Here is a 25,967-nt window from a genome sequence, read left to right as displayed (position 1 = left end):
GAGTTGAACCTGAGTGACATGTTTGTCAAGGTGAAGAGAAGATAATATGTATAACAAATTAGATTTAGATACCATGTCATATCATTATTAAAATACTGGAATTTTGTCTACGTATATCATGTTTTGAGGAACAAAATATATACGTAATACAAGTTATTTCTATCATAAACTAGTAAACAAATAAATCTAAAAGTGTGATTTTTAAGTTACATGTCTAATAGGGTCCAGTACTCGTATAAATCTTTCTTGGTGGCCGCGGTGGCTCAGTTGGTAATGCATCTGACCACCATGCTAAAGGTCCCAGGTTCGATCCCCGGCCGGTTCAAATCCGGGAACTTTTCTAACGTTGGAAGCGGCCCCGGTGCCCACCCAGCGTCGAATAACATTGGGTACCTGGGGGAAACCCTGGGGGTAAAGGCGGTCAGGGGCATGATGCTGATCACATCACCCCCACTCATGATCGGATCAAGAAAATGTGGGGCGTTACCCCCACACACCCTATACGCCATCATGGCATGGTGCTAAGCTCAGGGGAGCACTTTACTTTACTTTTACTCGTATAAATTTTACTTTCTGGTCAAGCGTGTAACTTTTCCTCTTTCTGTTCCCCATGTCTGACCAGTAGCAACTGAAAACATTCACGAAGGAACCATGGTTCTGTTTTTTTTATTATGGAACAGAGCGAACGTACTTTCGTATCGCCGATTACTAAGGTGCAGATTTTTCCCTATTTGCCTATTTTCCCTTGTAGTAAAACAAAGGCTTCAATGTCTTAAGTTCGTTTAATGGTGTTTCTAGTCCGAAAATGCATATTTATAGTGCCTATAAATACCTATTATGAGGGTTAGAGCCTATTTTGCTAAATCATGCCTAAAATGCCTATTCTGCAATATTTGCTTACTTCAGCTCTTTTTGTGTGTCTGGCTTTTTTTACATTGAAGACGGTAAGCCTTTGTTTATGTTGAACTGACCGAAATTTGGTATTCGACATATTTGAAAGTCGCAAGGGATGTTAGATCTTTGGAAATATCAAATATCCTTAATCAGGGTAACCAAACTGGACAAGGACGAGGTGTTCGAATTGTACCCGACCATGGAACCCAACTAGGGCGTGGTTTGAAAGATCGGAAAATCGAAAGTCATGTTCGAGAGTAACGACGTGAAAGTCAATTTGGGCAAGAAGAACAGCTGGACCAGGTATCCCGGCACAGTGATCACCAAAAAGCACCCCAGAGATTACAGGGACGAGAATTACCAAAGTTACACGTAAATTTTCATCATGACGGACGCCCTGTATCAAAACAACGATGCCACGCAGAATCGCATCAAATCCAGCAGTGGCGAAAAGTACAAGAACCTCATCAAGCCGATATGGAACCAGGTCTAAACTGGCAGGGGCGTGAAACACTACCACACCCTGCCAAAGGAGTTTGTATGGGCGGACGACGTGAGAAAGCTCGTGGACCGTTTTCTGGTGATCGCAGGCGAAGAGAATGCTGGCAAGCAAAAGCATAGATAGGGTACCTCATCAAGATCATCAACACCCTGCCCCCGAAATTTTGGAACGTGGCGAAGGATCGAGGTCTCGTAAACGACATCATCAACAAGCTGCCCTTCGAGATGCACCTGCGAGGTTACCAGTACTGTGGTCCGGGTACCAAACTCGAACAGCGACTGGAGAGAGGCGAGAAGGACGTGAATCAGCTGGACGCTGCATGCAAGGATCACGACATTGCTTACAACATTAACACCGATCTCGACGCACGTCACCATGCTGACAGGAAGTTGGAGCACGCAGCTTTCTGGAGACTCGTCAGCAGAGATGCCTCGCTGGGTGAATGGGTTGCCACGTTGGATACGACCATCATCATGAACACGAAACGGAAATTGGGGTGAGGCCTGTAAATAAATAACACCCCCGTGAAAATGATGACTCGCATAACCAATCTACCACTCGAACTGCTGCACAAAATATTTATGAGCATGTTCGACGGAGGTGATGTGGATGTTGCGAGGCTCGTCGACTTGGCCAAAGTAACGCAGGAATTTCGTCCACCGTGCGAGATGGTTCTCCTGGACCATCTTCGCAAAATAAGCGGCATGAAGAACTTGCAAGACCCCGACGCCCTCTATTGGGCTGCGGGGAAAAAATTAGACAATAGGATGGACGAACTTGAGGGGAGAAGAAAATTTACCGACTGGTATGCGTTGAACGCAGAGGCCGATAATATTATCAGTCACCTCTTTGTGTTGTCCGATGCAAAAAGCTTTTTTTTTTCCCCTCCCGCAATATATAAATAACCAACATGAAACCTAAGGGTGTCATCTACCAGGTACCCTACACGAACCTGAAGTCTCTCGGATCTTTTGATGGATTGCTTACCAAGAAACAGAGGGAGAAGGAACGTTCCTGCTTGGCCAATGGCCACGGAATGAAATTGCTGCTCAGCCCTCCTCAGCTGAGAAGGTTGCAGCGTTCGCGGAAGCTGCAGAAGACTGGAGGTTTCATATTCAGCATCCAGGCCATCCTGGGTGCCGTGGGTAGCTTGGCCGCTGGAAGCGCCACCATCGCCAGGACCGTCATCGACGTGAAGAAGGACAAGACCGAGCTGGAAGATCAGAAACGTCACAACCTAGTCATAGAGATGAAAGGGAAGGGCGTGGTCGGGAAGCAGAAGACCAACCTCGAAGCTCTGAGGAAGTTTAAAACAAGAGCCTCTGTCCAACCTCGACATTGAATCTCTGATCGAGCGGCTGGGAATCAAGCAGGGACGTTTACATGTCCAATTCTCTACCCTCCGTCGTGAAGAAAAGAGAGTGTGGCGTGGTCAACCTGGACACTTACGAAAATCCGGGCACCCACTGGATCTGCTACCACAAGCGAGCGAACGACAGTGCTTTTGTTTTTGATTCTTTGGGCGGTGTGCCACCTGCTGGGTTGGCGAAGTACCTCGGTGCTTCCAACCTCTACTACAACAACGAACGCATGCAAGGTTTCCATGAAGTGAACTGAAGCCATCTCTACGTATCCATGCTCGTGTTCCTGTCTCGAATAAATAACCCGACACCGAAGATTTGCAGAAAGCGTTGTAGCACCTGAAGCATGATGGGAGTGTTCCATGTCACTAGCGAGACTTCAGTTCTGAAACTCTCGTTGCACGACGACATCATCTATCCTAAATCCATCGCTCTTCGTGCATTCTACAGCATGTGCCTGATACTCAACATGATGGCGTATAACAACACCGTCAAGGTCGGCAGCGAAAAAGTCAGCATCAAACCTGGACAGTACAACCTGTCTATCTTGCAGGCCCACTTGCCGAGAGGCATGCTGCTGTTGCAAAACTCCGTGACCCACAGGGTGAAACTGGTGTCTGCTATGGAAACCATGGACCTGGGTACTGTCGGAGAGCTACTGGTATTCGAGAACAACACCAAGCTCGAACCTGGCATCAAGCACATCGGCACCAACATTCCTAAATTTCTAGCCATCGAGACTCTGAACGTGCATTGTAATGTGGCAGAAGGGATGATCACCAAGTCCACGGACAGCATCCCAGGGAGCCACAAACAGACGGGGATCATCGCCACGTTCAAACCGAACTCGGAGTTCATGGAGCCAATCATCTTCATTACGTCGTCTCCGGTATACTTTCCCGTGTGCCGCAACCGCATAGACCAGATCAAGTTGGTGGTGACTAACGAGAAGGGTGAGGTGGTGGATTTCGCTGGAGCCACGACCACGGCGGTCGTGGAGATCAAAGTGTAATAAATAACCATCGAAAGTTACGAGTTTCAGTCCTTCCTTAGCAATCATCGCACATTTGCCAACCTCAACTAACCGAACCGCGAGATCAAGGTGGACGTCGGCGATGGCTTCGTGCATCTGCACAGGGGTGACCTGCACATCAAGTTCGGTGTGGTCAAGAGAGACAGTGGGGAGGCGTTCCATCCCAACGCGAATCTCAACCTTGTGGACAACTTCGCGCCTCACCGGTTCTCACAGGTGGAAGTCAGGAGGCATGGCACAGTAATCGACCATCCGGGCATCATGTCCACAGTGATAGGTACGCTAAAACTTTCCAAGATCGACGCCGCTTACTACCAGGCAGGCGGTTTCGAAGCGGGAGGTAAAATCTTGACCAAGAGTCACACGGTGCTGTTCCCCATGCGTCTGCTGCGCATTTCCTTCTCCGACTACAAGGAGATCATGTGGAAGGGAGGTTTGAGGCACTTTTCGCAGGGGCGTCAACAACAACCAAACTCTGATGTACCTTGTACGTGGACGGTACAGTACTGCCCAACACCCTACTCGAAGCCGGTAAGTGCGTCATCCGAACCATGGGGCTGAGGATGCCCATCATGGAGTACGAGGCCAACTACGGTCTCAAGTACAAAGCAGACATTTTGAAAAATCCTGAACTGCATATTCAGTTTTACACTTACCAGTGCATCCAGAAACCTGCTTCGGGCAGCCATTACGAGCTTGATGTGACCACGCAGTTCAAGAGTATACAGTACGACATGCTGCAAAATCAAGAACGCGTACCTCAAGAACAGTCGCGACGAAGTTTTCCCGCGGGATAACTACAACTTCGACATCACCCACGACGACTACCTCAAACTGCACGTACAGCCAACTGCAAATTAAATAGGAGAAAAAAGATTTTCCCGACGGAAAATAAGTTGGCAATGCTGCGAACACTGAGGCATTCTTGATAAGGCGCTTGAAGAGCATCGAGCAAACTTTCCTGAAAAGCACAACTCCAGTATTGAAGGTTATGCTATACGTGGATTGGCAACTTTCGGGAGCATGGTGGCTGTCTACACAGTTCTCCCCAAATGCCTGTTTGAAGATGAATCTTATGCTAGCATTTTATTTTTCAAATGTAGTTCTGATATTGTAGTCATTTTACAATTATTTTTATTTGATCTTATTTTGCTTTGCTTTCATGTTTGTTTTATAATTACTCGCAACTATGAAGATTGATGATAATCAGATTAAATTGATGAAGGGATACTTAAAAAAGAAATTGCCAGACCAGGACTCGAACCCCTAGGCCCGCTATTGTTCATACTATACACCAACAACTTACCTGCCCCAGACAATACAAATATTTTAACATACGCAGATGACACACCATAACATGCAGTGCAAATACACAAGAAACAATTAGAAAGACAAACCTACATATCAGTAAATATAATAACTCAGCACTTAAATTCATATAACTTGAATGTAAACTATCAAAAAACATTGTATATGGCTATCAATCCTGGAAATAAACCCAATTTTGATAATATAAACTTACAATAGATGATAATCAAATCAATTTTGAAAATCCAGTTAAATTTTTAGGTTTAGTTATTGATGACAAATTAAGATGAACATATACTGACCATGTATGCAAAAAAGTAGGGAAAAACTTACATCTCCTGAAACTCCTAACACAATATCATGTGTCTGAAATAAACACAAATCTATACTATGGACTTGTATATCCATACCTAGAATATTGCATAATAGCATGGGGAGGAGCTGCACAGAATACACTCAAAGATTGCTTACTCTACAGAAAAGAGCAATATGGTATATGTTCAAAATACCAATTAGAAATTCATGTAGAGAATTATTTAGAGAAAATAAAATTATGACCATATATTCCCTATATATTTACAAAGTAATTGAATATGTACCAAAACACCGTAAATTAGATAAGAATTCAACCGTCCATCAGCACAACACACGTCAAAAAGAGAACTTCCACATGCAAGCACACAGACTTGTTCTCTCTGACAAATCACCTCATGTTGCAGGAATAAAATACCATAACAAACTTCCCACACACATCAAACAAATTACAGAAACTCACAAGAAACAAAGCAATTAAACCGTGTTTAACAGATATACTTCTATATAATCTCAATGAATTTCAATAGTTAAAATGGATTACTAAATTGAAGCATTTAAATTATTTTGACATTGTATGTCTCCTATATTTGGATTTTCTCTTTTACAAGTTTAGTATGTGACACTTATAACTGTTTATGTTTAACCCATATGATTTATTTGTATTTTTGTGTTTGCATTTTGTTCTTTTCATTGTAATCCTACTCCATTTGTAATATTTAGTATGGTATGACATTTTCCACACCCATGGATATGGGTCTACGGAAATAAAGAATTTATTATTATTATTATTATTATAACACTGCCCCTTTTAGAACTTAACTTTAACCTTTACTCAGCTATGTGACCCATAGAAAATATAGGCGTAGTCGGCCAATGGGTCACTGGTGACCCATCGTGCTGATTAAAAAGTTCATGTTCTTTTAGCACCTTCATACTTGTATGTGGGGTTGTAAACGCTGACAGATGTTCAGATAAGACTTTGAAATGTCCTATCGAAGAAAACCCACTTACCCATGACCCCCTCCCCTCCCTTTCCCGTCGCGTTTTCGATGCGAGGTTTGACATATGGGAAATGAATGCAATGCAATATATGAGATTTACGAGCTTGTTTTCTGCCTCCCAGCTTGGGAAACCCGAGCTATCTTTTGTCAACATGTTGGGTTGTGTGTTCCAATGCTGAAGTTGCTGACGAGAGTCTAAAAATTGAACAAGGGAAGCCAAAATGCACTGTCACGCCTGACTGGAACAAAAGGAAACCCCAACAGTTGGTTTCTAAATCTTATGATTTTTTATGAAATGCGCAGAATATTTTGGTCACAGCATGCTGCGAAGGAAATGTGGTGCCTCTGCTGTCCTTGTTGATGAAATTCTGCCTGCCTCCCCCCTCCTCCCGTGTAACCAATGGCGTACCCAATAGTGTCTTTGTGAGTCGCACACAGTGACAGGTCACAAGCGATTCTTGAGTGCTAGCTGAAAATAAATAAAAATATATCGAAGCTATAAATATGTGAATGTGTTGTTCAGCCATGAAAATTCACTAACACTAAATTACAGTGGAACATCTCATGTCGCACATTTATTTCAAAAATATTAATAAAGTCTTCTGGATACTTAAATCTTATGCCATTTCGTCGATAACGAAAGGTACTTTCACCAGTTAATTGGGATCCATGGGTAACTGGAGAAAGTATAATCAAAAGGCGCGTTAAAATATTTCGTACATTTCACTACATTATATTATTGTGTAGTTACTTAATAAAACTCCTGGTGTCTATGCGCATTACAGAATGTGTTGTTGAAAGGCAATATTGCTTTCACCTAACTATGCAATTTAGTGTACGTGACTGAATATTTCACTAAGTTACAACCGTGTAGTTAATAACAATTGATTATTCACACAAAAATTAATAACAAATGAATAATTGTAGAAAAATTACTCGAATAGTTGATGCTTGTTACTCATATTTTATCTTTAAACGAAAAGGATGTTGTAAAACCTGTATGACTAGATAATGCGTGTACAGGCATAGATATTAATCCTCGATTTCCTCCCCTTCATCCGGATCTTCAAGCATTGGACTGCGATCTCATCTATAACGGTCTTACTCCTTTTATTCTTGAACTCCGTCTTGTATGTATTAGGGTTGATTCCTTCTAAAATTGTAGCAGGCCCATGAAAAATATGACTGAAACAACGAGCTCCGCCAACGTGGTTTGTGGGATCGTATACCAAGACCTGGTCACCTGGACTGAAGTTCACAGACTTATGCCGTTTATCGTAGTATTTCTTTGTCTCCTTGAAACGCTTCTGAAGGCATTCGGCGGCTGATGAACGTGCTTTTTCCAGGATGTGCATCTCCATCTCGTTGGACTGGTGGTCACATGGTGTTGCGTGAAGAGCCGCTTCCGCCGGAGTCCGGGGTTCAAAGCCGTGAAGTAGAAAAAATGGTGAACTCTTCAAATTCTCATTCCTGCTATTATAGGAAAAATAGCGGGTTGCAGGTAATCGCTCCAGTTACAGTGTGAGCTCGAGAGAAACCTCTTGAGTATCTGTTGCAAACTTCCATGTGATTTCTCGATGATACCAATTCTGTTATGGTGTTGAGCGGGCGCAAACTTAAGCTGTATCCCCATTCACATGCCCAAACTGCCACAACACATATTTAAGTTATTTAGGTCCCTCCTGTAGCCAGCAGATGCAGCGAAGCGAGTACCCTCAAGTTACCAGCTAACCCCCAATGGTAAGAGCTACAGTTATCCAAGGGCTCCTGGTTCGATCCCTGAACATTTAAGGTTCACAGAACATTCCAAAAGTGTGTCACGATACGGTACATACTACACAACACCCCATACCAGAACACTGCACACCAGATCTGTAGGTAACAGACAAACATGTTCACAAGAAATGCTCAAAATGTCCGTCATGTGCACGGATATATGCAGGAATCCAACGTTGCATATACTCCCGAATGCGCTCGTGAATTCCTGGAGAATTCCGTATCATATCACATCCATCCAGAATATGGACATGAAGACTTTCAGCATCGTGCACCAGTGTTGCATACACAAGAGCCTCTAAATGCCCCCACAAAAAAAAGTAGAGGTTTGACGTCTGTAGAGCGTGGAGGCCACGGAATGGGTCTACCCCTACTGATCCCCCTACCACGGAAATGTCTATGCAGAAACTGAACATTCACACTGAAATGGACAGGAGCTCCATCATGCATGAAGTACGTGTGTCATCGTATATCAAGTGGCAATTGTTCCAATAGCACAGGTAAGGTGTCCCGTAAGAATGCTTTGTATGTCCGTCCGTTAAACCTGGGAGGAGCACATAGGGCCACACCAAGCCATCACTCACAATCTGGTCACGTTGGAAGGAGGACTCGTTGGTAAACAGCACAGTTGCACTAAAGTCAGGGTTTGCACATTGCTAGCGAAACCATTCACACAACACTACTCGTATGCGGAAATCGGCTGCTGACAAGTGTCTTCATGCATCGTAAATGGTACGGGTATAACCGGTTGTCACGCAACCCTCTCCAGATAGTCATGTGGTCCACATTATATCTGGCTGCTAATTGTCTTGACACTCGGTTCGCATTCAACAACATGCAGAATTGCCTCCTCCAGTTGTGGTGTCCTCATCCTTCTTGGCCCCCCTCTGTCACGAGTGACAGGAATGAATTTTCCTTGTTCCCTCAGACGACGATGTATAGCCTGAAACATTCTCCTGTCTGGGCACTGAAATGAATTTTCCTTGTTCCCTCAGACGACGATGTATAGCCTGAAACATTCTCCTGTCTGGGCACTGTCGTTCTGGATATATCTTGTGCTACAAACGCTGAGCGTCTGCTAACACATACAGGAAATGGGCATCGGCCAATTCTGGATTTGAATACCTGTACATTTGACTGTACCTGCACCCACGTCTGTGATGAGCACACAACTGACAGTACTGCCTTGATGCTGGTCCGTCAAGCAGTGACATAATTCGCACGGCAAGCTTCCTGTTCGCACGGAATGCCACTTGTGGTGAACCGCTGAACTGATGCGTTGTACATTCCCCTCCTCCATACGTTCATCCAGGGTTCACCAGAACGTCTACTACATTAAATGCGGACTGCGTATTCTGGTATGGGTATACGAACTGTAACGTGTAAATAAAGCATTTCCTGACTACGATGTGTTTCTCGAATCCCCCCACCCAATTTCACCTGGGGTCAATGTTTCCAACCATGTTTCCCGCCAGTTCAGATGTGGGGTATGTGGCATCTGACAGGTTTTTCGACATTCTACACTACACCGTTTTCGCCTCATACACAGTGCAGCGTTTTGCGAAAATGCGCTCTAACACGTCAATGACGCATTTCCGGACCCATGTTCATATAACATTATTTCATCGTCTCCATGTGAGGAATATGTCCCCCAAGTATTGACATATATTTATGTTACACCCGAGCGAGACGTAGGAGAAGCAGTACCCCCCGATCACTAACCGGTTTGATGCTTCCGACAAGTGGGCGCTTGGTCAAGAAACAAAGGATGCTGCGACACACCCAGCATTAGCTCGGAATTGGCAAGCCAAACAGTGTCTCCTATAGGGGCTATCCACTGGAAGGAAGTGCCTTCGCGTGGATGCCATACTTGTAGCACAAAACTTCCAGTTCGTAGGCTCACAATATGCAGCTAAAGGGAGCTGTCATGTATGAAAGGAACGAATGGGTGCGTACAAGGATGTAAACTACGAACAGGGATAATTAATCTTTCATAGACCTCTCTTCAAACATTTCCTCAAGATCTATGGCACCAAAAATATTGTATTCAAGCTGACAGGCAAGAAAATTGGAAGCCCATTAGCAATAGTAGACTCTGCAGTAATGAAAACGGATGTGCAGTAACCAGGAACCCAAAAAGTCGGGACCTGAAAGAATTCAGTTCCGATCCAGACTTCGGAAAATCTAAATAATAGAGTTTAAAAGAAGTTTATTTTACCTGCATATTGTCATGTTTTTTTTTTCAGAAAATCGTAGAAAACATGTTGTTCATGTCTTTTCTGAAATATACATGATGTTCTCTTTCCACATATATTAACTATATATCTCACATTTTCTCAAATTTATGAAGATTTTTTCTAACCATTTTTGAGAGAAAAATAAACAAAGTAATATATATATATATATATATATATATATATATATATATATATATATATATATATACACACACACACACACAGGAATAGGGTTAGAAATGGTGCCAGAAGGGCGGTATTCTGTGCCTCTACTCAAAGTGTCGTCGATCGATCTTTTATCTACCTTCTTGAAAATGCGACTCGGATCGCGAAATATTGAATTATTTCTATTCGTGTGGTAAGTGTTTACTGTCTCCTTCATTATTTGTATTTATCCGCCCTTCTGGCACCATTTCTAACCCTATTCCTGTGTTTTTTTCCTATTTGGATATGAACCCTTTTGTGTACAACTCACGCCAACTCTCCCGACTCCGGTCACTCATCATTTCCTTCACCAAATCTGTTTGTCACACATGTTTCTTACATTCATGCCTCTTATTAGGCCTTACTCCCAAAAGCCTGACACTCAAACTCCCTTTCTCAGCTATGCCCCCCGATATTCAACCCAATATTCGCCCCCTAGCGAGAAATTTTGCTGCCGAACTAACCCTAACCATGTACAAATCACAGCTCCACCGGACTCGAGAACTCTCGATTTCCATCCAGTCCCTCACCAAAATCCTCCTACTGACCCCAGGCAACAACAACAACCAAATAGACACTCTCTGGAACCTTTCCCAGTCCATTGCCCACAACCTGAACCAAAAACACCTGCAAAAACTTTCCATTCTCTGCAGACAAGCCCTGAATGCAGGATGCACCCTCCCCCTCCCCCTCCCACCACAACACCAACGCAAAACCACATGTCCCTTACTTCCAGACCCACCCTTGCCGCTACCCACTCCACCCCAACCTACCATCTCTAACCCTGCCCCTCCCTCCCACCACACCACAGAAGAGCACCAGTCCTCGGACAAAAGATCCCCCCAGCATACTGACATTCCTCACCCCCAACCACCCACTGACTGCACCTCCATCTTGAACCTTTCCAACCACAACCTCACAACCACCGAAATTGACATACTTTCCAAAGGTCTTACCTTCTCCCCAGCCTCCACCCCCAACAATTTCCGGCTATTATTTGACATACAAACTTTTGCCCGCAGACTTAGGTGGACATACTTTTGGGCCAAGAATCCCCCCTCCAAAGCTAATCCTTCTGACATACATCCCAGTCTCCTCCAATTCTGCCCCCCTTCCCCCCCATGATCCTCCCCTCCCTTCCCAACAACCACCCCCTCGAAAGATACATCACCTCTGTTGTCAACAATGTTTCCGACAGTACATACCTCCAAAACCCCTCTTCCCACCACAATCTAACCCCAGCCCAGCACCAAGCCCTCCGGTCCCTCCGCAACAACCCAGACATCAAAATCCTCCCCGCTGATAAAGGGTCCACCACAGTAGTCATGAACTCCTCTGACTAAGTGGCGGAAGCCTCCCGTCAACTCTCTGATTCATCGACCTACAAGCCCACCACGGTTGATTCATCTACCACACACCTAGACAAAATTCGGGATTTTGTCCTCTCCCGAGGACCCCCTGAAGGCCTATCCAATTCCACCATCTCCTCACTCATACCTGACAACCCCCGCACCCCCACTTTCTACCTCCTCCCGAAAATTCACAAACCTAACAACCCCGGCAGACCCATTGTGTCCAGCTACAATTCACCCACTGAACGCATTTCAGCCTTTCTAGACTCTCACCTCCAACCCCTCGTCCAAGCCCTGCCCTCCTACCTCCGTGACACCAACCACTTCCTCAACATCATCCAAAACTTACCATCCCTACCACCCAACACCATCCTCACAACAGTTGATGTCACATCCCTTTACACAAATATTCCCCATGCCCATGGCCTCCGTGCCACGGAATCATTCCTTAACAGCCGACCCAAACCCCACAATCCCAGCACTCACTTCCTGATACAACTAGCCAACCTTGTACTTACCTGCAACAACTTCTGCTTCGGTGACCAACATTACCTGCAGATACGTGGCACAGCTATGGGTACCCGCATGGCCCCCTCTTATGCCAACCTGTTCATGGGCAGGCTGGAACAGGAATTCCTTGACTCCCAGCAACTGAAACCACTCCTCTGGCTAAGATTCATTGATGACATTTTTCTCCTCTGGACACATGGCGAACCCTCCCTCACAACATTCCTAAACCGACTAAATGAGTTCACCACCCTCAAATTCACCTGGTTCCACTCCAAAGACCAAGTGACCTTCCTCGATGTGGACATCCACATTGCGGGAGACCACTTGGAAACATCCATACATATCAAACCAACCAACCACCTCCAGTATCTCCACTACTCCAGCTCACACCCCTACCACACCAAAAAAGCCATCCCATTTTCCCTTGCCCTCAGAGGCCAGCGCCTCAACTCATCCCCCTCATCCCGCCAAAACTACAACCTACGCCTGCAGCAAGCCCTAACTAACCGTGGCTACCCCTCCACCCTCATCAACAAACAAATCACTAGAGCTAACTCCCACAACCGCACCAAACAACCCAAAACCAACCCTCCAACTCTGATCACCCAATACCACCCTCACATTACGAAAATCAGACATACCCTCCACTCCCTCCTCCCCATCCTGCACAGTGATCCCGAGACCAGAGACATCTTTCGGGAAAAACCTAGGGTCGTCTTCCGTCGTCCCCCCAACCTCCAAAACATCTTGGTCCGAAACACCCCCACCCCTTCTGCACCCCTTCCCCCAGCCCACAGGTGCAACAAACCCAGATGCAAGACCTGCCCCATACTCATCACCTCCCCCTACCCTCCAGATCCATACAGCGGCAGGTGAGTTCACCCTTCACCCTAAGGGCACCTGCCACTCATCCAACCTAATTTACACCCTCATCTGTCAAATCTGCGGCAACTTCTACCTAGGCGAAACCTCCACCCCCTTGAATCTAAGGATAAATAATCACCGTTCCTCCACCCAAAACTCCGATTTCACAGTTGCCATCCACACCAACAGCCATAACACCACCTTCAATAACTGCTTCCGTGTTGCCATCATCCACCTTTTACCCCCCCGCTCTGACACATCTTTCCGCAGGCGATGGGAAAGGGCCTATATAGCAGGCATGCACGCCACTATACCGCCCGGACTCAACCTAGCCAACCAGTAACTCTTTCCTCTCCTCCCCGAAACTACCCACCCACCTTACAGTAAACACTGGCTAAAGTATTTCGTGTTTCCTTTCAACTGTTTCTGGCAACACTGACCGTAGAGACGCTACGGTCAGTATTCTGTGCCTCTACTCAAAGTGTCGTCGATCTTTTATCTCGGATCGCGAAATATTGAATTATTTCTATTTGTGTGTGTGTATATATATATATATATATATATATAATGGATAAAAGTAAGGAGGGCCAAAAGGGCTAAGTAAAAATCAAATAAGGTAAAAGGAAACACTCACCGGACAGTAGGAAAATTCAAAATTTTCGCTAATTTATAGCATCATCAGTGTGATGATGCTATAAATTAGCGAAAATTTTGAATTTTCCTACTGTCCGGTGAGTGTTTCCTTTTACCTTATTTGATTTTTATATATATATATATATATATATATATACACACACACAGGAATAGGGTTAGAAATGGTGCCAGAAGGGCGGATAAATACAAATAATGAAGGAGACAGTAAACACTTACCACACGAATAGAAATAATTCAATATTTCGCGATCTGAGTCGCATTTTCAAGAAGGTAGATGAAAGATCGACGACACTGTGAGTAGAGGCACAGAATACTGACCGTAGCGTCTCTACGGTCAGTGTTGCCAGAAACAGTTGAAAGGAAACACGAAATACTTTAGCCAGTGTTTACTGTAAGGTGGGTGGGTAGTTTCGGGGAGGAGAGGAAAGAGTTACTGGTTGGCTAGGTTGAGTCCGGGGGGTATAGTGGCGTGCATGCCTGCTATATAGGCCCTTCTACCTTCTTGAAAATGCGACTCAGATCGCGAAATATTGAATTATTTCTATTCGTGTGGTAAGTGTTTACTGTCTCCTTCATTATTTGTATATATATATATATAAATACAGCATATATACCAAAATAACAAACCCACAAATTCTTGACCTTTTTCTTAACATGTATTTAATCGACCCCTGTAGATGGAACTGAATAAAATAGATATTACTTTTTCAATGAAAAACCCCTACCACAAGGCTGGTTAAGATGAGAGATGAAGCTGAATTTAACAAGAAATTTATCTTTCTTTAATTAATAATGCACATAAAAATTTACTCTTCAAACATCATTCTGGATGGGGAATGGCCACATAACTGAAATATTTTTACAAAACTTTATGCATATAAAAATGTAATTCTTAAGAAACAAAGCAAAAAAATCTTAACCACAACCCAATATATTTTTAGATTTCCAATTACAGTAGAGCGTCGATTATCTGAACGTCGGTCAACCGAACGACTGCTTAACCGAACTGTGTACTTGCTCGCACCTGTTACTCTCCCTGAAACCCAAGATGAAAGTGACCACTTTCAGATATCTGTAATGAAAAAAGTACGTGACTTAGCTGCTCGTAAGCGTGTAGGCTTGCTTAGACAGACCAAAATAAAGGATTTTTTTAAACGTTAATTTTGTGTACTGTGTGTATTGTTCATGCAAAATGCGTATGTAATATGTACATATTTTTGTTTAGTAAACTGTACCACATACTATATATTCCTACTAAAGTTGCCTTTGTACGTTACTTTGTAATACATACTTAAAGAGATGCCTGTTTTTATGAATAAATTTACTGTACAGTACTTCTTTTTGGCAAATAAACATGTACAGTTCGATTATCCGAACAAACCAGTTTTCCGAACACCCATGTCCCCCAATTACTTCAGATAATCGACGCTCTACTGTATTCAATTTTATCAAATCTCAGTACAGGTATATCAATGCAAATTCTCTATACTGCAAAAAATAGGAAAAATTCTTGACCACAAGCATAATTTCTTGACGTACCTCTTGATTTCTTGGCTGCTAGACACCCTGAAATAATTGATGAAAAATAACCTAAAAACTTCTGAAAAACCTGAATACTCATAATGAATTTTCACAATGTGCATTTAAATTGTTCACTCCTATTCTCGAGAGTATACGCACAATGCAATGATGTAATTTGACACAAGTACAAGTAAAATTCATCAACGAAGATAGCGTAACATCTAGTAGTTAGAATTTGAAACGGGTAGTTACAATACATGTGAACGAGATATGTGGTGCAATTATAGCCTGGCATTCGTGCACAATATGAGTGAGCAAAGGGCAGGCAGGCTATGTCCATCACATGTCCAGATTATGTTAAGGGCTTAACTTTTGCCAAAAGAAAGAAAAACAATCTACTGTCATTGTCATTTAATGAATATGTGAAATGGATGGATCAAAGTTTAAGGCAACAGTGTGTAATAATACATTGGGTGTGTTGTGTGTTCCATCAAAAAACAGAAGGTACAAGATCAACATCTTCTCACATAAATCTCAATTGTGAAATGCAAATACCAAACGCAGTTTGCCCCACTGCATAATCACAGTCCAATTCGAGACCACAATAAAATGTACCAGAGACTTATGATCAATTGCTTCCTATCAACATTTCTCTTGCATAAAATACTCATTATATTTCAAATCAAATTAATAGCATAACTTTTTCTTGTACTCAATCATTTAGACAAACATCAACTTAATGGTACACTCTCATCAGGCTTTTTCCCAATTAATGAATTATATCAAGTGAATTTGATGCACTTACTTACCTCAGCAACTCTCAAATATACCAAGTTGTAGTAGAAAACATGCTATTCGTGTTGAGAATAATTTTTGGTGTAAGATACCACAGACTTTTATGTTAATTTATTAATTGATTGTCTGTGCATGTGTGTGCACATTTATGCACATGGTTTTCAAGAATTAATCCTATAGTTCTATAACCCAATATTGGCCCCTGGCTTACCTACCGACTGCTGGCCTCCCTCCCACGTGGGCCACCAGGGGGGCATGGAGATCTGCAGCCAGACTAGCGGGACGAGTGGTAGGCCCAACCAATCCCCAGTTGCTGTAGGAGTTGACGACCAGATTACGCTCACTCACTCGGAGCTCCCCAATTTCCTCATGATGGTGGGTTGCCATCGGTCCTATACACATGCTGAAAATTCCTGGAGACTGAACCCGGTATCGAACCCATGCCGTGGCACGGCCACGGAGGAGGATTTTCAAGAATTAATACATGTTATAAATTCATAAAAGAACCAAAGGAATTAGGAAGATGTATAATTTTCCTAGAGGCATGAACATCACTTTGAGATTGTTGATTGATTTGGCGTTTTAAGTCCACTTTATGTACAGTAAGGCTAATCGAGACTGGTCCTACAGTTTAAAGTGGGATCCGAACCACTATGTGCCTCCACCGGGTATTGAACCTGGGACCCCTTAGTTACAAGGCAATGACTGTACATCACTTTGAGAAACACTAAACTGTATAATAAATAAAAAGCAAAAATAATTTACAGTAAAAGCACTAATATATTTTGAGAATAACCTCATTGACTGATCACATATAAAAGGTCACATTTCATTATTTTCTTTGATACTAAAAAAAAAGACAGTACTTAACCAAGTTAATTGAAATTATGTTGTTCATATACACAAGATAAACATGTTTTCAGTGACACTAAAACCATGTAATGGAATGTATAGTTTTAAGGAAATACAGTTTTGCAGGATAACATTTTGGTATTCTATGAATATATGATACGTAGTATCAATGCACTTGGATGAATAGGAACTTCATGTTATGGAAACTGCTAAAACAACATTCACATTTAAAATCACAATACTGTAGGAGAGATACCCAGGTGACATCTCATAAAACTAAGATTCCTACCACTAGAACTCACTTTCTCTCCACACACTGACACAGAAAATTGTGAGAGAGAGGAAAAGGAAAACATTAAAATCTGAGCGAATAGTCTTTGATCAAAGTATAGTTCAAACCTCTAGTTCAGATAACATTAGCCACAATTACAGGTTTTGTAGTTGTGTGCTTGTGCGTATGTGTGCCTGTTTCTGTACACACACACACACACACACACACACAGAAACAAATGCACACTCTTCTTACTTTGCCTCTAATTTTGCGTCATCATTCTCAATTTACCGAGTACAGTACGGTGTTGCGATATCGTAAATTCTCCCTTAAGAACGAAGCATGTAGCAACAAGGCAATGAAACTGTGCATGCTACGTTGAAAATTCAAGCACATTATTCTGAAAACCTCATATTTGCATCAACTTTTCCCTCTTTCCAGTTTTCGCCATCTGCGCTAATAACACAATTGTCCTATGGGGTCAAGACTTTTTAAACACCCTGTACATATACAGATTGTCAAAAATTGAACTATTATTATTTCATTGGCTTAGGCTGACACTATTTTTGATGCTACTGTTGAGTTCTGGCACATCCAAAACAAGGTTTGATCCAAAACATGATGAAATAGTTGAAAGGGTTATTGCGGCCATATTGGCTGCCATATCTAATATTATTTGACAAAGTGGGTCCTTTTAATTTCTTATTATCACAATACAATTATAAACTGCAAATTAGGCAAAAATAGATGTCATGAATGATAAATAACTGCAATAAACTAACATGTTTCAGGTTTAGAATCTTCGTCATGACCGCCATTTTGAAGATGCCATTACAGACAAACAAGAGCTTAAAAACTTGGGGTCTGGGGCATTTTAGGTTCGGGATTAATGTAGTATCTGCAAGAATAGCTACATCATGACTGTTTTAATGAAATGTTTAAGGATGCATCACTGTTGTGTTTGCCAGTTTTTTGTTGGCCATGGAAATGTGTGTTGCTAGGGAATATAAAGAGAAGTTTTTCATATTTAAGAAAAAAATTAGCATCAGTATTAATTATTACAGAGGCAAGGTAGGAATTTGTGGAATTATTACAAATGTAAATATTTACAAAAGACCAATTTGGTGTTGCTATTGAATTTTTTTATGTAAATATCTAACAAACGATTTTGAAATGGATAGTATTTATCTAGATTATTATTATGAAAATAGATCAAAATATTTAGAGTTGTACAATATTACAGCACATACACACTCACACATACAACACTGCATTCTAAACTTGACCTACAAGACAACATACTCACTTGTTTCCTTTCTTCTAATACATGCTGACAATTTCAAAGGCTACATCGAAAATGTGTTAGTCTTAAATATATTCCTACTCTGTGCCATGCATTCTTCAAGAACTAACCGCACATTCGTCTTCTCATCTCATAAGTTACTCAGATCAGATTAATGACAAACTGGTATTCATGTAATCTACTGTAAGCTGAAGTGAAGGATTGGTAAAAATGTTTGGAGCACAAACTAAGTAACTCTATAATATTTTACTTGAAGGGCCATTCCATGAAAAGGGGTCCTACTCCATGTTAGTAACAAAATGAAGTAACATGAAATTTATTCTTGTTTTTAATTGCATTAAGGTTTAGATGTTTCTGAATGCATATAATTTGCACATTTCACCAATAAAGGTTACTAGCACCTGCAGCCTTTATGCTTCACTGACAAATGAAAGCTAAAAGTGACGGGTAGAGTACGTTTTCTGAAGCAAGAATCACAAGTCTGCTGGATCGTGTGAAGTCAAAATTTGCTACATTTTTAAAGTGTCGCACACATAACACACTTTTGTTATGCTTTTCATGCATTCAGCCTTTGCCATCGTACTCAATTGTTTTTCATTTGTTAGCAGACACCATAAAATACTTCATAATTCTAAGAAATCAATTTATGAATGTTTTAAATCAATTCCTTGTCTAGAACCTTAAACTTTGTGTGTAAAATGTCACACATGTAATGCTGGAGTGACCCTGAATGATATTTTATTTACTATTTTCTGTGTAACATGTATTGTTTTGGCACACATTAATTTATTTGAGAAGCCACTATCTTATGTATATAAACAAAAATATTTTCATAATATCTTTAATTTTTTTTTATTTTTAATGAATTCCCTTTTTTTCCCTCAAAACTCTTTTCAATGGATTTACACTGCTTGTGCTCTGTGCCACTCATATATTTATCCCAATCTGAAGAGTAGTTTGCACATTTTTCTAATTTGAAGACTACATGGATTTAACCTAGGACCCCTTATAATAAAATAAATGAGTGCAAAGAAAACTAAAAAAATGTAATAATTGAATAATATGCATTTATAAGTTCATGAAAATGTTATTTATATTCTATCAAAATACAAACTGGAACTCGTTCTTCCAATAATATTCTTGAACCTATATTTTTGTCTATATTCTGAACTTTTTCCTGTATAAATTTCTTTATTATCATGGTAATGTTACAATAGTTATGAAATAATTCATATTTACATCCAATTTTTCTTATTTTACAGGCACCAGAACAAAAGTGAAATGGAAACGCTTTTAGAGATGAAAGATATCTCAAGATCCGATAGACACTTGCCATTATCATCTGACAACATCAAAGAAGTGAGTGTACAAGAACAGCTAAATATTAATTCAGAATTTATCAGTGAACAGGGAATATTGGAGCCTGTAACTTTAGCCAAATCCTCTGAGTGTAAAACAGAGAATATTCACAATGCCAGGAGTAATAACAGCAAGAAGCAATATGTATGTTCCATTTGCAACAAATGTTTCTCAAGTAATGCAAACACCAAAGAAAAGCCTTTTGATTGTTCAATTTGCAACAAAGGCTTCAAGTACAAGGGACAACTTCATGAGCATGTGAGAATTCACACGAAAGAAAAGCCTTTTGATTGTTCAACTTGCAACAAAAGTTTCAGGAGAAAGGGACATCTTTATGAGCACATGAAAACTCACACCCAAGAAAAGCCTTTTGATTGTTCAATTTGCAACAAAGGCTTCAGGCACAAGGGACATCTTCATGAGCACATGAGAATTCACACCCAAGAAAAGCCTTTTGATTGTTCAATTTGCAACAAAGGCTTTAGTCAAAAGAGGAAACTTCGTGAGCATATGAGAATTCATACCAAAGAAAAGCCTTTTGATTGTTCAACTTGCAACAAAAGTTTCAGGCAAAAGGGAAGTCTTCATGAGCACATGAAAACTCACACCAATGAAAAGCCTTTTGATTGTTCAATTTGCAACAAAGGCTTTAGGCACAAGGGACATCTTTATGCGCACATGAGAATTCACACCAAAGAAAACCCTTTTTGTTGTTCAATTTGCAACAAAAGTTTCACGAGTAAGGGTAATCTTATGCGGCATATGAAAATTCATACCAATGAAAAGCCCTTTGATCAATTTGCAACAAGGACTTCGGTTAGAATAGACATCTTTTGAGTATACCCAACAAAGAGAAACCTTTTGATGTTCAATTTACAACAAAGGCATCTACAGAAAGGGACGTGATCAGGAGCACATCAGAATTCATAACAAAGGAAAGCCTTTTTGTTGTTCAATTTGTATCAGAGGCTTCACTCAAAAGAGGAATCTTAATGAGCATATGAGAATTCACAAGCCTTTTGATTGTTCAATTTGCAACAAAGGCTTTAGTCAAAAAAGGAATCTTCAGGAGCATATGAGAATTCATTCACACGAATGAAAAGCCTTTTGATTGTTCAGTTAGTAAAAAAGACTTTAGGCGAAAGAGGAATCTTCGTGAGCACATGAGAATTCACACCCAAGAAAAGCCTTTTGATTGTTCAATTTGCAACAGGGGCTATAGTTGAAGGAGGGATCTTCATGAGAACATGAGAATTCACACCAAGGAAAAGCCTTTTGATTGTTTAAAGCCTTTGTTGCAAATTGGTCAAAAGAGGAATCTTCAGGAGAATATGAGAATTCACACCATTGAAGACCCATTTGATTGTTCAGTTAGCAAAAAAGACTAGTCAAAAGAGGAATCTTCATGAACACATGAGAATTCACACCCAAGAAAACCCTTTTGATTATTCAATTTGCAACAGGGGCTATAGTTGAAGGAGGGATCTTCATGAGAACATGAGAATTCACACCAAGGAAAAGCCTTTTGATTGTTTAAAGCCTTTGTTGCAAATTGGTCAAAAGAGGAATCTTCAGGAGAATATGAGAATTCACACCATTGAAGACCCATTTGATTGTTCAGTTAGCAAAAAAGACTAGTCAAAAGAGGAATCTTCATGAACACATGAGAATTCACACCCAAGAAAACCCTTTTGATTATTCAATTTGCAAGAAAGGCTTTAGTCGAAGGAGATATTCATGAGCACATGAGAATTGACACCCAAGAAAGCGTTCTGAATGTTCAATTTACCACAAAGGCTTGATAAGAAAGGGGCACCTTCAAACCTACAGGCAGTACAGTCCTCTATGTAACTTTGTTGTGTGTTGTCCATATGTGTTTGTCCCTTCACCTCTCTCATCTTATGACCTACTCTTCGTCATCTTCCCAATTAGACAAAATTGGCAGAAAAGTGAAGTCAAATAAATAAATCAAATCAGTCAATGAACATATGAAAATTCATACCAAAGCAAGGTCTTTTTATTATTCAATTTACAGCAGAGACTTCAGTCAAATGGGGTATCTTCATGAGCATATGAAAATTCAGAACAAAGAAAAGTCTTTTCATGGTCGAGTTTCTAGCAAAGTCTTCAGCCACAACAAATCTGAATGTCCATACAAGGATTTATACCAAAGAAAAGCCATTTATTTGTTCATTTTCTAACAAAGATTTTGCCTATAAATACGTCTGTTTCAGACACATGAAGGTTCATACCAAAGTAAAGCCATGTAGATGCTTATTATGTGACAAAACGTTCAATCAAAAAACTGCATTACACAAACATTGTGAAATTCATCTATTGTAAAGTTCATGTTGATAAACCAACCCTGCACACTTGACTTTGTGCAAATAATATTTCCCAGTAACTGAGGATTATTAGTTCTTTCTTATTATCTTCAAACCTAGGACAATCGAGGTGAGAAATTAGTACTTGCCTGTGAACATTGGTGTGGGATGCTAGAGAAACAAGTTCGAGTCCTGGTTGAACCTGCATCCTTCACTTGATTTACCACAAAGTAACTATTATCACGCAAAATATATGTGATGTAATATCAATCAATCCAACCACTCAAGACTTGCCTGTGTACCTGACAGTTTGGACGTGTCGATGTATGAGTTGAACCTGAGTTACACGTATGTCAAGGTGGAGAGAAAATAATACATATAACTGAGAATTAGCTACAAATCAGATTTAGATACCATGTCATATAATTATTAAAATACTGTAATTTTTCAATTTTGAGGAACAAGGTATATGTAATACAGGTTATTTCTTTCATAAACTAGTGAATAAATGAATCTAAAAGTGTGATTTTGAAGTTACATGTCTGATAGGGTCCACTTTTACTTTCTGTTCAAGCATGTAACTTTTCCTCTTTCTGTTCTTTGTGTCTGACCAATAGCAACTGAAAATGTTCATGAAGGAACCGGTGTTCTGTTTTGTTATGGAACACAGCAAACGTCAGGTATCAGTATATTTTTAACGTGTGTACTCTTATGGTTGTGTGCTTATGTAAAAAAGAATGTTCTGAACAACTGCCGGCAAATCTTTCTTCTCTGATTTCATGCTGCATACCTTTCCTTTTCTGTGACACTTCCACACCACGCCCCCTGATTCTTCTTCGTTTTTGAAACTCTCCTTGTGTTTTGGTAACAAGAAATGTATACTTCTGTGATATTGTTGTAGCTTGGTTACATACAAATCAACTGTGTTTTATGAAAATTAGTATGTATAACACCGAATTTAGTTTAAATGCATTATGTAGAAATAAGGTTTAATTAACAGATTTTTAAATTATATTTTTTCTGGAACATTCAGTAATTTATGTATAAAACAGTATGACCCAGAACTGAGTTACATGTAAAGCAGTCTCAACTTTACTAGCACTTCATTGGTACATATATTGCCATGTAATGTGTGTGTTCATTCAACATATTGAATTGGTGGATTGTTAGTAAACTGTATGCATGGGCCAAAGGGATAAAATTCACAACCACAGCTGCAAAAGTCAATGTATGAAAGTGATATTGACTGACATGACAGCTTTCTTCTCTGCATCAGACCTTGGCTGAGAGGAAGGACCAAACACAGTTTGCTTTGTGTTTCAGCTGTCTCTGACCAGTTTGAACAGTGCCAGAGAACAGTGTTGGATAATGAAATCATTTCTCAACAGTTGTACCCTTTCACAATGAACACAAATGCACAGTAAAGATATTTCCAAGGGACTGAAATAATTGACTGTTGACTGGGATTTCCAGGCCCTTCAAGAGACCATTGTCTGCCAATTCACTGTCTCCCATTTGCATGTGACCCGGAAGAAACAGAGGCACTCTCATAACTTCTCTTGCCACATGTAAAAGGATTTCTTTCTGTCACTCACACATGAAACGCTCTTCTGTCATGTCAAGTTGGTTTATATTATTTCATTTTTACTCGGCCATGCACTTTTATGTAAGATGACTAACAGTGTGGGTTTATCTGGAACTGTTTGTCCCATTTATTTGGTTTGAGTTGATATTTTAAGTCCGCTTTATGCATAGATAGGCTAATCAGGACTGGACCTACAGTTTAAAGTGGGATACGAACCACTATGTGCCTCCACCAGGTATCAAACCAAGGACCCCTTGATTACTAGTCTATGATGCTACCACTGCACCATTGTGGAGGTCCTATGTCCCATTTATTTGTAACAGGAAAGCACATGTCTTGAGTAGGCTTATTTAGATATCTAAGATATGTTATTTCCTTCTAAAGTCGTTTTTGGCAACTTTTAACAATATTTATAGTATTAAATGCAAGTGTATAAAATCATTCATATGAATTGTGAATTCAATAAGTGGTAAATGAACAACATTAAGAAATAATTTTTATACTATTATTGACTATTAAAATGTTTTTGAAGTGATAATATTTGTTTTTCTTTATGTGTATTGTTTTTTTGTATCACTACGAATATATTTTGTTAGAATTGGTTAGTCAAGAAAATAACAGTTTGTAAAGTGAAGTAAAAAATACAGAAAAATATGGCCTGAATTGGCAGATTGTTAGTAAACGGTATGCATGGGCCAAAGTGATAAAATTCACAGGTGTTTTTTCCTATCTGGTAAGGATGTGTTACAGGATGCAATATCATTGAAGATAGGTTGAGGGCATGAAGATCTTAATTTACAAACACACACAAAGGGATTGTCATATTATATTAGTCATTTTTATTATTATGTTATTACATATAAATAAGTAAATTAAATTCATTCCATTTCAAATCGGGCTAATATGTACACTTCTGTTCACAAAAAGTGGCACAGTCATTTGAGTTAAGTCCAGCTTGGGGTCTGGCAGTACAGCCGAGGTAAGTGTTCGGAAACCAGCAGTGTTGCTTACTATCAAACATTTTAACCACATGCAGGAAATTTTGTGTCTCTCAGACTAAAAAAAAAAGGGCTAATGGAAAGATTGCAGCGTAAATATTAATTAACTGAACTGTCCACGTCTACATTAAAAGTAATGTAAGTGCGAAAAATTTGTGAAAAATATGTTTAAAAAAAATATTTTTGATGTTCATGAAGAAGTGGTTATTACAATGCATTAGAGTGCGAGGGCCCGGGTACGAATTTCGCATGAGGATTTGTGTTCTATTTGAGTCTCTCTTCATCATTGTGAGTAGCTGAAAATGGAAGAAAAGGAACACATTTTGAATAAGCGAGGCGGAAATTGTGCTGTTGTAATTCCTGAAAATGATGGGAAAAAAAACTTACGTTTTCTTTTGGAAAAAGTATTATCCTAGCCCGGGAGAAGTCTTGAAGAATATATAAACTTCTTCCCCATCCACTTTGGTAAACATGATCGCAAAGTCGGCACTGAATATGCGATGGGAAAAATAATAGAAATCCGAAGCAGAAAGAGTTTATGTCACAGCCAAGGAGGCACATGAGAGGAGGTACACCTGATGAAGCGTATTGATTTTAAATGTAATTTGCGAGAAACGACATCAAAAGTTTCGAGCTGGACAGGAAAAGATGTAATCTTACGGAGAAATTACCTGAATAGCTTTGTTTCTTCACCAAGGTTTGTGGCCATGTCGGTTAAGGTCAGCTTTATAAGCTGAAGTCCTAGGTTTGATTCCCTTCATGGTAGCTTTTTTTTACCAACTTATAACACATTAATTATTTCATTCTATGTATGTCAGTGTTTTAAAGTGTGATGCGAACCACTATGTCCCTTGACCAAGTATCGAACAAGGGACCTCCTGATTACAAGTCGTCACACCGTTTGTAGCATTATATTTTGTTATTGTTTGTGTGGCAAAATTAAAATAT

The 25,967-nt window shown here is 40.4% G+C and overlaps 1 protein-coding gene across 2 annotated transcripts in view; it reads left to right on the top strand.

Moving 5' to 3' along the window:
- Positions 1 to 25,967, top strand: part of LOC146000495 (uncharacterized) — a 337,315-nt gene that overhangs the window by 109,770 nt on the left and 201,578 nt on the right. Inside the window, exon 4 of one of the 2 annotated variants that reach the window (XM_083138219.1) lies at positions 20,016 to 21,005. The exons of the other annotated variant lie outside the window; for it this stretch is intronic. Coding sequence (XP_082994345.1) covers positions 20,016 to 20,949 — 934 coding nt within the window. The 3' untranslated portion in view covers positions 20,950 to 21,005. Of the gene's footprint in view, positions 1 to 20,015; positions 21,006 to 25,967 lie in introns of those variants that run through there. 2 annotated transcript variants of the gene reach the window in all.

The sequence above is a fragment of the Lepisma saccharinum genome, chromosome 16 (assembly GCF_977018435.1).
Source record: "Lepisma saccharinum chromosome 16, izLepSacc3.1, whole genome shotgun sequence".
Lineage (NCBI taxonomy): Eukaryota > Metazoa > Arthropoda > Insecta > Zygentoma > Lepismatidae > Lepisma > Lepisma saccharinum.
The sequence above is the reverse complement of the archived record's forward strand: the minus strand, read 5'-3'. Positions and strand labels throughout refer to the sequence as shown.